Source organism: Carassius carassius, chromosome 47, assembly GCF_963082965.1.
Source record: "Carassius carassius chromosome 47, fCarCar2.1, whole genome shotgun sequence".
In the NCBI taxonomy this organism is placed as follows: Eukaryota; Metazoa; Chordata; class Actinopteri; order Cypriniformes; family Cyprinidae; genus Carassius; species Carassius carassius.
In genome coordinates this window covers 8988870-9002323 of record NC_081801.1, presented here as the reverse complement: position 1 = coordinate 9002323, position 13454 = coordinate 8988870, and the positions used below count along the sequence as shown (strand labels likewise).

General features: G+C 39.3%; 1 protein-coding gene across 1 annotated transcript in view; it reads right to left on the bottom strand.

Moving 5' to 3' along the window:
* LOC132130780 (guanine nucleotide exchange factor VAV2-like) overlaps window positions 1–13454 on the bottom strand; it is a 226896-nt gene that overhangs the window by 42144 nt on the left and 171298 nt on the right. The window contains 1 exon segment of the mRNA XM_059542587.1: window positions 6988–7056. Within this exon segment, the coding sequence (XP_059398570.1) occupies window positions 6988–7056 (69 nt within the window).

Below are 13454 nucleotides of genomic sequence, written 5' to 3'. Positions count from 1 at the left end.
ACTATAAATATACTTTATATATTTACAGAAATAAGTCACGTGGACTAAAGAAACTTATTTAAACTTATTAAATCTTTGTTTCAGGTTACCTACAGAGGGGCTAGTGATGGCTAAATAAGCAGCACTGAGGCAGCATGTGGATTCTCGGAGTGCAAAACTACTTGGTTGAGATGTTCTGTACATTATTTGAGGATTGCACTGAATGTGTCAAATTTTCAAACACATCCATCATCTTGCCTGAATAGGTCGCCCGAGTTCAACCTGAGGTGCCAGGAGAGACAGGTGCCAATGGCAGTCGTTTGTCCCTCCTGGAAGTTTAGAGTGCTTTAGCCTGAGGCTCCACTACCCACAATGCCTCAAGTGAGAATGTTACCAGTTAGGATGAAGTAAATCATTGCTGACATGATGTACAGCCACACATCTGATTGCTATTTGATAGAGAAAGGGACACAGTCTGCTTGCTAAAATTTAACAATTTCATGCTTTGTCAGTTTTTGAAAGAACACATTAAATATAGTGGAAAGAGATGGTGATGCTGGGAAAACCAACAGGGCTGAATTAGATGTGAACTCACAGATTACTCACAAATAATAACTCAGAATTAACAACCCTGCCATATTTATACCAGTCAATTACCAACAGAATTCAGTTCGGATCAGTGCATACCGGAATACACAGCACTCAAGACCACAGTCCCTGGTTCAGAATCCGTTAACATCTCAAAATACAGATGTGTGTGGAAAATAAACCCAAGTTTGTGACGGAGTTGAACCACTTCAGAACCATTGTTACATCACTGTTACAAACACACTGGCCAATGATGTGAAAATGACAAGATATAGAAAACAACAAATAAAAAACTTGTATTTATATTAAAAAAATTATTAAATATATAAATATATTATATATTTATAAATAAAAAAATATATATATATAAAAAAAAAAAAAATTAACTGTGAGCCGGTTGAAAATCAATCAACAAATCGCGATTCAGAGTTTATATGGGCCCTATAATATACCCGGCACAATGCGACGCAAGGCATAGCGCAAGTGTGTTTGCTAGTTTCAGTCCGGCGATGTTTGCATTTTCCCGTCCAGTGCCATTTTATTTAATTAGCAAATGCATTTACGCTCATTTGTGCGCCCATGGTTGGTCTAAAAAAGAGGTGTGATCAGGCGCATTGCTGGCTCATGGCTATTTTAAGTAGCTGAAAATAGACTGTACCACAGGCCATCTCAAACCTGGTCTAAAGTCTGGTGCAAGTTTTTTTTTTTTTAAGAGCGTGTTAGTATAGGTGCGTCCACAACGCGCGTACATGCTTCTTATTAAACACAGGGAAGCACAGCAGCACACAAAGATGCCAAATATAAAAAATTTAAGGATTGCAATGCATAAGAATTTTTTGTAGGCTAATTAAATCTATATATGTCATAATGGATAGTCATCGCATGTATCAAAATTAGGTTTCTATTTGCTCGCACAAGAGCAGCTCTGTTTCATCTCGGAGACGCGTTCTGTCTTTGCGCTTCCGCCGTGTAAATAGCAAATCCGTCACAGCACAAGTGCAACTGGCTCTTAAAGGGAATGGAAGATGAGACTCTGATTGGTTTATTGCATGTTACGCCCAAAAACACCCATTACTCATTAAGAGAATAGGAACAACCCATTTAGACCAAGCGCCTGGGTGCGCCAACAATTTTTCCGTTGTTAAAAAATTTCATAAGTGCAGCTAGCACTGCTTTGTTTACAGCAGAAACCAAGGAAACGCTTTATGTGCCACCTGCTGGCAGAGAGTGAATCTGCGTCTCATGCACATATTTTTTGGTATTGTTTTACAAAAATGAAGTCTAACCATTATGTTTTTGCTTTAAATTTCGAAATTATACAATCTAATTTAGATTAAAAACTGCTCGTGTTGCATGTATGCAGCATATTTATTTGGATCATGATTAAAATGCAGTGGCTGCCTCTCATGTTAAATGCAAAGCCTTTTTTTGTTTATATGAAGAGATTCCTTTTATTTGTGTTATTTATTTGATTTGAAGCTTGTTTTAAAACGTAAATTTAGTTTTGTTATTCACATTTACATCAAATTAAAATTTGGTTATTTAGCAGATGCTTTTATCCAAAGCGACTTACAAATGAGGACAATAGAAGCAATCAAAACCAACAAAAGAGCAATAATATGCAAGTGCTATATTATTATAGTGTTATATTTAATTTTCACAAAGAAACATGCAGCATTTTGTCCAAGCAAAAATAAAAGGACACATTTTATTTTATTTTCGATTCGATTGTGAATCAAATCGAATCGTGAAATCAAAATCTTGATTCATATTGAATCGTGAACTGAGTGAATTGTTACATCCCTATATATACATACATATATACATACACAGTATGAGTGAACTCTAGGTGCGTTTACATGGACACTTTTTGCTTCCATCGGAATGAATTCATTCTGATTGACGAATCAAAATGTAGTGTTTACATGAACGAAAAATAAAGTGATCGGGTTGATGTGCGCGTTTACATGTCACAAGCTTCTGATCGGATTTACTCTTTTGACATGCGCACACTGCATGAATATAAAGAGTTTCCCGCTGCTGTTTTAAAAGCACACGTTATATTTATCTACTTCAGGTCCTAATTTGGCAACTACCAGCACATGAACTGTTGTGCTGCTTAACTTTACTTTAGCCAAAAAAAAACAGTAGTAAAAGTGCCTTTTCCCGCACTCAAAAATAGTCGTCTGTTGATGAGAGTCTTAAACGAGGACTGGTGGGACGTGGTTGTGTTTCACTTTATATACGCTGGGTGAAAGGGTAGGATTATAATGACAGGACACTTATTTATGACACTTTATTCACCAGGAAGAACACCTCGTTCCGTGCGTCATTACGTCATTATGCTATTTCTACGTCACTGCGCATGCACAGTACTTTTTTCAGTTTCGGTTTTCAAAACCGATCAAGTGTTTACATGTCCTCTCGCTCGGATTACAAAAGGGATAAACCACCCCTTGCAATCCGATCGAAATTTTAGTCGGATCGAGCCAATTTAATCCGATTGACATGTTTACATGTGACATTTTTTATTCTGATTGTGCTTCTAGCCCTATTACTATCGGATTAGAAGGGTCCATGTAAACACAGCTACTGTCTGTCTTTTAATGTTTTTTTGATAAGGAGTGTCTCAGTCATTTCTCACATTCAAGATTAAGGCCGAGAAAAGAGCTACTTTAACACCATTAACTTTTCACAAAAGCACCTTGATTAGCACTTTCTACCATTTATCCCCTCAAGTGAACCACACTCTTTACATCAATAACCAAAAGATACAACACTATTATTGAGCACAATCAGCAGTCTTCTCATTTGCACTGCATTTGGCCCCATTTATTCTGAGAAACATCTCCAATCTACAGTAACAGAAACAGGACGGGCTTATATGAATAAAACTATTGAAGCCACATTACTTCTGAGGTTCAGCAGCACTGCAGCAAACCCTTTCATGCACATTTCCATTAATGCAGACAATGATATCACAGTCCAATTAAGAGTGCTCCGAGCAGCCTGATGAAAGTGCTTGTTAAACTGTGTCCTGGTGCATCATATCGGGGAGCTTTTCATTAATCAGATGGCAGCGTCGTGCTGGAATTGAACCATATTTACGGCTGTTAAAGGTCATGGGTCCACATGGATGGGTAGTTTAATTAATTCACGCAAATTCACTGTTCCATCACTGGTGGTGCAGTGAGTGTTTGTGTGCTGGGTATGGGTTTAACCTCTATTAGATTAGGCACTGAAATGTGTTTCAACATGAATCTGCATGCAAGGAGGGGTCAGACTGCAGAGAGATATCAAGAAGATTGAAAGAGGTCAACAATCACTTGAGGCCATATAAGGCAGCGTCTAAAGTTGATACGGATCAGTGCGACAGTGGAAATGTCAAAGATACACATAAAGCCTAACATTTACCAGGAATCAACAGTAAAGGTGGCCCAAAGGCCAGCTGACAGAATTGTTCTTACAGTTGTTGATTTTTTTTCTTGTAAACTTAAACATTTGGATTCAAGTGATGTATTGAAAATTGTTCTTTTGTGAATTCTGATACGTAACTAGTAAATATGTAACCAAGGTAAAGTTACATAGTTTGCTGACAGATGAGGTATTTCTGGAAATGCCATAAAGACCCCCAGGTCAAAATAAAATAATGATAAAAATACTTTTGTTTACAGATTTCCAGTGCTTTTTTTACTGGTAATTGAATAAAAAATGGCTTATATATTAAACATCTAAACAACTTGTGGATAATTTACTGAATAAATTACTTTTAAAAGGTACTACTGTAGATTTTATGCAAAGAGAATTAAAATTTAAATTAATAAAAATGAATAAATAAATAAATAATCCTTCTAAAAAAAAAAGCATTTACAAAAAAGACCTTTTTTACAAATAAAAAAATTGCCATGAGCTAGAACAAATCCATAAACACTATTTGAAAACAATGGCATACAATGCAAAATAATACTGATTTGATACTTTTAACAAAAAGTTCTGTCCACTGACAGCTACCACATATTCTTACAGAAGGATACAGTACATTTTAGAAAAATCAGTAGTCCAGATCCTAGGTTCATGTCCAGCCTGATCCTGTCCCCCTCAATTGTTATGTCTCTTTGCAATGCTCTATAAAAATCCTCCAACAAAACAAGGTTGTGACAAGAAGGTATGGACTAGGGCTGCACGATGTGTCGTTTAAGCATCGATATCGCGATGTACAAATCCACGATAGTCACATCGCAGGATGTGCGATGTAGGCTGTCGTAGTTGATCCGTTATTCATTAACTGTACGGGCCAGCTACTCCCCTGCCCTTGACGAATGTGATTCGCGGATTAATTGCACAGCTTAACCATCATAGAGTGAAAGTTTATAATTGACAGGACTGAAAACCACATGCAAGTTTAACAGGTCAGAGACAGAGAGATCGTGCGGCGGCGCGAGAGAGACAGAGAGAGCGAGAGAGAGTGCGAGAGAGACGGAGAGAGAGAGAGCGCGCGAGAGAGACAGAGAGAGAGAGAGAGCGCGCGAGAGAGACAGAGAGAGAGAGAGAGCGCGCGCAAGAGAGACAGACAGGGAGAGAGAGCGCGCGAGAGAGACAGAGAGAGCGCGCGCGAGAGACAGACAGGAAGAGAGAGAGCGCGCGAGAAAGAGACAGAGAGAGCGCGCGAGAGACAGAGAGAGCGCGCGCAAGAGAGACAGACAGGGAGAGAGAGCGCGCGAGAGAGATAGAGAGAGCGCGCGCAAGAGAGACAGACAGGAAGAGAGAGAGCGCGCGAGAGAGACAGAGAGAGCGCGCGCAAGAGAGACAGACAGGAAGAGAGAGAGCGCGCGAGATAGACAGTGAGAGCGCGCGAGAGAGACAGAGAGAGCGCGCGCAAGAGAGACAGAGAGAGCGAGAGAGTGCGAGAGAGACGGAGAGAGAGAGAGCGCGCGAGAGAGACAGAGAGAGAGAGAGAGCGCGCAAGAGAGACAGACAGGAAGAGAGAGAGCGCGCGAGAGAGACAGAGAGAGCGCGCGCAAGAGAGACAGACAGGAAGAGAGAGAGCGCGCGAGATAGACAGTGAGAGCGCGCGAGAGAGACAGAGAGAGCGCGCGCAAGAGAGACAGAGAGAGCGAGAGAGTGCGAGAGAGACGGAGAGAGAGAGAGCGCGCGAGAGAGACAGAGAGAGAGAGAGAGCGCGCAAGAGAGACAGACAGGGAGAGAGAGCGCGCGAGAGACAGAGAGAGCGCGCGCAAGAGAGACAGACAGGAAGAGAGAGAGCGCGCGAGAGAGACAGAGAGAGCACGCGCGAGAGAGACAGACAGGGAGAGAGAGAGCGCGCGCGAGAGACAGGGAGAGAGAGCGCGCGCGAGAGAGACAGACAGAGAGTACATTAGAAGTACCATCAATGTTTATAGAAATGTATATGGATTTATTTTGCATGTAATTTTTTTTCTTATGAATATATATGTATTTTTGTTTTGTTTGTTTCTGTTCTGCTATGTACAATGCTTTAGGAATATGTACCTTTGTATGTCATGCCAATAAAGCAATATGAATTGAATTGAGAGAGAGAGAGAGAGAGAGAGAGAGAGAGAGAGAGACCGAGAGAGAGCGAGCCGTTTTCAAATAACACGAGCGCTGTCTTGCTCTCTCTCCCTCGCGCATATTAATCAATTGACACAATGGTGTCGATGTTTAAATCATTTAAAATGAGAATGTAAGTGTGCTCACCCCATTTTTGTTTGTAAGAAAAAATATCGCAATATATATCGCAGAAAAATAAAATATCGCAATGTCATTTTTTCCCAATATCGTGCAGCCCTAGTATGGACCACCAGGAGAAACCGCACTTTGGTACCTTATGGCCTTGTTTTTATTTGCTCTGAATTAAACATTGTCTACCTTCACTTTATAATGACTCAAAACAACACATACACAAGCTATGTTTATTTGGGCATTGTGAGAGGTTTAATGTATGCAGTCTGCACTAACACTGATGAATGACACGTAACCACCCAGCTGCCTAATTATTCACAATTATTCAGCTAAGAATCGGTTTGGGGGGGGGGGGTTAGGGGGGGGGGTTGGATGGTGTTTCCCCTCGGTAGAATTTGCAGTCAGAAATCGTGGTCCAGGGGGGTTACCCCCATTGTATAAAATGAAGTCCAAGGACACCTCGGATCACACCAAATGGGGCACTTTAATTAAAGGGGCAGGGGCACACAAAATTACTGCACTGATTAACAGAAAGCTTCTTGGTTTGAAAGTGACTTCTTACCTCGCTACGCTATTTACAATACACAATGGATCTTTTTTGCCCATAAACTTCTGCTAAAATATATCGCTAATGGGACCACACCTTAAGGAACTTGTTAAAAATTAGAGAACATTTATTAATTACCATTATACTCTGTTTCTATGATTTAAAACACTTACTCTGCCAACTCCTCCAAGCTCCGGTACACATCATCTTCATTCACAGCTGTGTCCTCTGATGGAAAGGGCCTGGGGAGAGAGAGAAAAGAGATGAGAAAGAGAGCATTAGCCACAGCATACAGAGAAGGAAAGAATATAGCACGATTGACTGCTATAACATCCATAATTCAACAAGTGGGTTTATTCATGAGCCGTCCACCTCCTCTGTGATTGACGTTTGTAACATTATGACAGATGTTTCAAAGACACTTATCTGATTTCCGACAGAATACAGAAGGCACAGTGAAAAGACTGTGGCAGGACTGAATGACACATGCTCTTGCAGTTTGACAGGAACACCTAAACGCAAACACTTCAGACCTTTTCTTAGTAATTGCGGGTCGGACTCTAGACTCCTCAGAGAGCCGGCCAGCTGGAGTTTTAAATCCTTGGCTCACGAACATAAAAATTAGAAAGCTGCAAATGGAGGACCAATCAATTTTTCGATTTATTGCATGGCTCTTCCTCCAGAGATCTCATCAAATCACTTAATCTCACACATTATGTGGGGCAAAAGGTGCTGTGCTGGATGTAAAAAACATAAGGTATGGAAAATAAAGTGATTTTGAGGCAGGCCTGGTCACTTTCACTTTAGCGTGTCAAAGTCACAACAATTTAATAGACGTGGTTCACACCTTTGAATAATGCAGTCTTTCTTACCAACACAAAACATCATGGCTTTATGGAGCTCTTCACATTATGATAGAAAAGAGCCAATTCTTAACTTGGATGCTTTTGCTGCTCTTCTGTGAAATGAAATGACCCATATATGTATTTAATATTTGTCAGGTCGTAAATGGCACAGCACAGGCTTTTATGTGGCTTCACTTCCTTAAATATATTTTTTTCTACTCTGGCTCATTATTAGAGATTTAAATAAACCAGAACACCCAAGCATCCTCCAAGCAACCATTCAAAATAGTCAAACCTATCAACCATCCCTAGCAATCACCCAGCAACACTTTAGCAACCACGCTTCCTAATACCGCAACAACCAAAAAGCATGTATATTATTTTATATATGCTCATTATGCTCATACATGATACTCTACCTAAAACAGCAATGCCCTAATAATTACCCACAATACCCCTGAATTGTGACAATGAGCATAGACTGTAGACATATTCTTCGGAAAATGTAAAAATCTGGTTCAAGCTCATGTTGACAGAAGGCCAGCACTTCAATCATAACTGCTGTATTCCTGTCCCTACAGAGCTGTCAAACAGCAGTGATGGAGGGAGAAAAAGAGAGGGAGAAATACAGAGCTTTAGGGAAGGAAAGGCTCTGACCTTGAGTCAAATTACTAGACAGTTTCAACACATGATCTAAGCAAACTGTCACTTGTTTTTTTTTTTGTTTTTTTTTTTAGATCAGACGCACAAAGAACCACCTTTATTAAGCAATGCTGACACTGGACATCCCCACCCACACAATAGCAGACTAACAAACACACAAACACCCTGACAATGTGACCAACTCTTTACCTCACACCTCCCAACAACACGACACTTTAGGTGCTATGCCTTCTGATGGACAGAGAGAGAGAGAGAGAGAGAGAGAGAGAGAGAGATGCTCTCTGACAGCTAACAGAGCACATCACATTTATTTGATGGATATATATATATATATATATATATATATATATATATATATATGCATCAAATAAATGCACATACATGTGAAATATAAAAACAGACATGAAAAGAGCAGTCTGCATTACTGTCTGGGTTGTGTTCAAGCATGCACTTAGAGGATGACCTAAGAACATGCAATCAAGCGTAAAAAGGAACATCACCATGACAAGCTCAAATGTAGATGGTGGCCACATCATTCATTTCCTTATTACAATCCATTTCAGTCATTGTCAGCAGGAAAACAACCTCTGAATGGATGCATTACATCTTTGAGGTGATGGCATAAATGTTCAACTCAGATGCATTTTGATGAGCGAGAATGATTATCACCATCCTGAACTCATAACACAAAGATGTTGTATCGCATGATGTAATAATTGCTGATAGCAAAATAATTAGTTTGCTTACAAGGCTTCATCAAATGAATCGCTAATTAAACATCTCGTTTCAAATGCACTTCCGTCTCATCTGCTACAGACACGTTTATAAGAAAAGAAGGTTAAACCTTCTCACAAATGTCACGCAAATTAATCTTATGAATTAAACAGTGTTTCCTGCATCTCCTGTCAAAGCAAAAGTAAAGCAACAGTTTACAGGTTCACAGGTTGGTTTTTTTAACTGTTGGTTTTTCCAGCATTTATGAACATTTTGAAACATAATGACTGAATAAATACCATTGTTTGCTCATCTAAACTGTATGCAAATTACATCTAAATCAAGGAACATTTTGTAGGGATCTGGCTGGAAAAAATGTTACTTGTAGATCATTTCACATTTATATATATTATACCTTTCTAGTTCCAAAGTCAGTTTCTAACTGTTAAATGCTGTATACTGTTTAACCAAATACATCACCTATACCAATTTGGACATATACAAATATTCTTTATTATTACCATTTTCCACATCCATCCATCCATTCATCCATCTATCATTGATCACAAGAAACAAATGCATTAATGGGTGTCCAAGGCCCAATCCCAATTCTATTTTATACCCCTTCCCCTTCTCCTACCCTTCTCCTAAATATTCCCCTAAGGATTGGCTCACCACTACTATGCCGTCACACATCATCATTCGTCGTCTAGCTCTTACAATACACACATATACTGGTGTGCATTAGAGCCTTTAATTATCGTTCTGTATTAATGAGCTGTTTACTGACACACACACATATCGGAAATCGCGCAGCTCACACATCCAGGAGAAAATAAACTTGTCAACGCTGCCCCACGACTTTTATTAAATACAGTTTAAATACTGAATCGCTACATTATATTTTCCAGCGACGAGAGGGTACAATCGCTGTTTTTAAGTAAACTCACTCTAAAAAGATTAACGCACAGATGCGAATACACGTAACTTCCATTTCTCTTTCTCTCTCTCTCTCTCTTTCTCGAATAGGCAATATTTGAGAAAATGGTTTAGCGATTTCTATTATTGGGGGGATTGGCCCCCATCAATGTCTACGGCAGTTATCGCCCTGATCAGACATATGCTGTGGCACTATCATGCAGTCTGTAATGATATGACGTTAGAAACATTAGCGATTTTTTGCAAACATTTCTTTGAGTAACATGACCGTTAATATGAAGTCACAATTGAATGTAACATAAAACAAATGATTACTTTTCGTTAAAATCTTTATTTATGCCAAAAAAGCTTACATTTATGTGTCTTTTTGTTCGCTGTAGCAGCCATGTTGCCGAGATAATTCATACCCCATCGTTTTAAGTGTGGTCCCGAAAAATCTATCTGACCCTTCCCCTTACCCCTACCCCTCCAACCAAAAGAGAATCGAGACACTTGGAAAGGGGAAGGGCTGAGGGGTAGAATTGGGATTGGGCCCAAGTCGAAGTGTTGTGCTAAATAGAGATCACATCACAATACTCTACTGTGGTGTGCCTAATTAGTTGACATCAAACATTCACATAGGATCAATTATGAGTCTTTGTTTTAGTTAAAATCATTCACTCCTTAACAAACCCTCAGGCATCATTAGCAGCATAAACATGGACATGCCGTACATTGACAATTAAACAAACCCACACACTAATGCATAAACATAAACACACACACACACACACACACAAAGACACAAACTCAAGAGCTGTGGCAAACCTGATCATTAGAAATCAGAGTAATATGAAAGCTGCTCCCATCTCTCAGTGATTACAGTCTGAAACACATCAGGCCAATACTCACTTTAATTGGATCTGGCAGACACATCAGTCTCTTTCCAATTTAATTTGTGTCCAAGCAAACAGTATCCCTGGGTTTTTATCTCTCAGAAACAGATATTTGCTCTCTATTCCAAAAAGCGACAGCTCAGAAGAGCTTGAAGAATATTGAAACATCTGAAGCATTCAGCAGTGTGTTCCATGAAGTGAACAAAAGATATACAGGGAACAAATGATTCATTTTCTATTAGGTTTCACAAGATTAGAAAACATACTGCAGCATGATTACAAAAACAGATAAGCTCATTCATTCATGCTCATTCATGCTGAAAGAAACTATACATCACATTTACACATTCTTATAGAAGCATTACAATATTACCATTTTCATATTACCATGTGTTGTTAAGATAATTTGCACTAAATTTAATTTGATTTAAGAAACATGTATTTAGAAAATAATGCAAATTAATTTAGTTTCATTAAAAATAAAATGTTACATTTTAATATTCTGTAAAATCTAATTCTAATTTAAAGAAGACTAAAAATCTCTCCTTATATCTCCTTTTTTCTTTTCTCTCAATTGTAATGACTGTTTTTTGCATCATCCAAGTAAAACTGCAAGCAAAAGGTATGATTATATTGGTCTTCTATAAAAGCAAGCATCCTGTCCGGCTCATACTGGAATATTACTGGAAGGATGATCACAGGACAGCATCCATCTGATCACTCCACCGGCAGACTCTGGTTTTCTCTAGGACTTGATAAAGACTGAGTGAGATACAGCATTTTCACACTGGATAGAAGAGCAGTGTCCATCACCACAGAATCAATAAAGCAGAGAGCTGAGTGGATGCGGCCGATTATCTGATGCTTACATGCAGCTTCAATTTGCTCTGCAATTTCTATCTTTACCAGCAGTAAAACCATTCATGTACTGTACATAATGCTTTCTGTCATTCATTTGTTATGATTGTATCTGTACAGGACCTGACACCACCATCTTTCATGCATGTGTGTGTGTGTGTGCGCGCAATCATAACACACAGAAATCATCTTGCATGTGTAAATAGGTCAAGGTGAACTATATCTATATATATATATATAAGGGATGGGCGTTTTCTGCAAATATCACATTCGAATATTTGAGCTCACAAAAAATGAATATTCGAATAATCGTTAATTTAAATTAAGTTTAATGAGACAGACGTTATTTTTCAGCAACATTTATTGTTTCCGTCATTTTGAACAAGCTTACACACAATAAGCTTGAACATCACACATCGTGTTTTGTAGCTGAAAACCTTTAACAATGCGTGCAAACAAACAAAAGTAGATTAAAATCAACAACAAAAAAAAGTGAACAAAGAAAAAAAAAGTGAACAAAGAAAAAACGTAAAGCAGCCTGCAGCAATAATGGCTATTGAAGAACGTAGCCTACACTTAACTTTGAAACTTTTAAACTGTCAGCAAATCTTTTTTGCTTTTTTTTCTATTGTTTTACATGTTCTTGTTAAGAAATACGGGCATGTAAACATGATTGGGGGAAAGTCGGCTCCAGTTAACAATAAGGCCGGCCGCGGAGAAAACGCGCTCTGACGGCACAGACGTTGTCGGGACTCACAAATAACGGTGTGCTAAGCGAATAAGTTTTGTGAAGCGCTTCGTGTTTTCGTTTCACCACTGAATGGGATCCTCATCTGGTGGAATACATGGCTCCAGCAAGAACTGTTCCCACTCGTCTTGGCTGGACTCTCTGTAATCATCGCTGAAGAACTGGCTCAGCCTTTTCCGACAAGTGGGCATTGCATCCTCTTCATCGTTGGTGACGGCAGCTGCATCCGCACCACTCGCATCAAGGAAAATGTTCTGATAATGTTCAAAACAGTTTTTTTTCTTACTTCTCTCATGTTTTCATCGAGAAACCTGAGATCTAGGGCAGACGCGAGAAGAGGAGTTTTCACTGCATTCTCCAAGTCGAGTTAAAAACATCTCTACTTTTCTGAATGCCGCAAGCGCACCGCAGGTCATGTGACAAGAACTAAACATTCAGCTTCATCCTTTCCTGTAACAACGTTGAAAGCTCAGCCAAGATGAAGGAACAGCTGATCATAGCTGTATATGGATTGCCATTTTGAAATAAATTTAGTAGCAGAGCTACTAAAAGCAATTTTTTGTGCTGCAAATCCATTTATCCTTTTCTGAAATTTCTGCGTCTTCATGGAGAGAGCGCGTCATTGGCAGACGCCCCAGGAATGCTTCTGCCCGAGCGCCTTGGAAACAAGGAGAAAGCGGCGTGCCTAGCGTTTTCCACGTGTTTTAGGCGCAATATGTGAACAGCCCCTTATTCATTAATAATTTTTTGCTTGCATACATCTTCAAATATGCCGTGGAGAATCACAAAGTGACCAAATTAGGTTTTATTGTGAACATTTTTTTTTTGCGAAATTCGAATATCATTTTTACTTATCGAATAATTAGAGCAGAACGAATATTCGAATGTTCGACTATCCGTGCACACCCCTAATATATATACACACACACACACACACACACACACACACACACACACACACACACACACACACACACACACACACACACACATATATA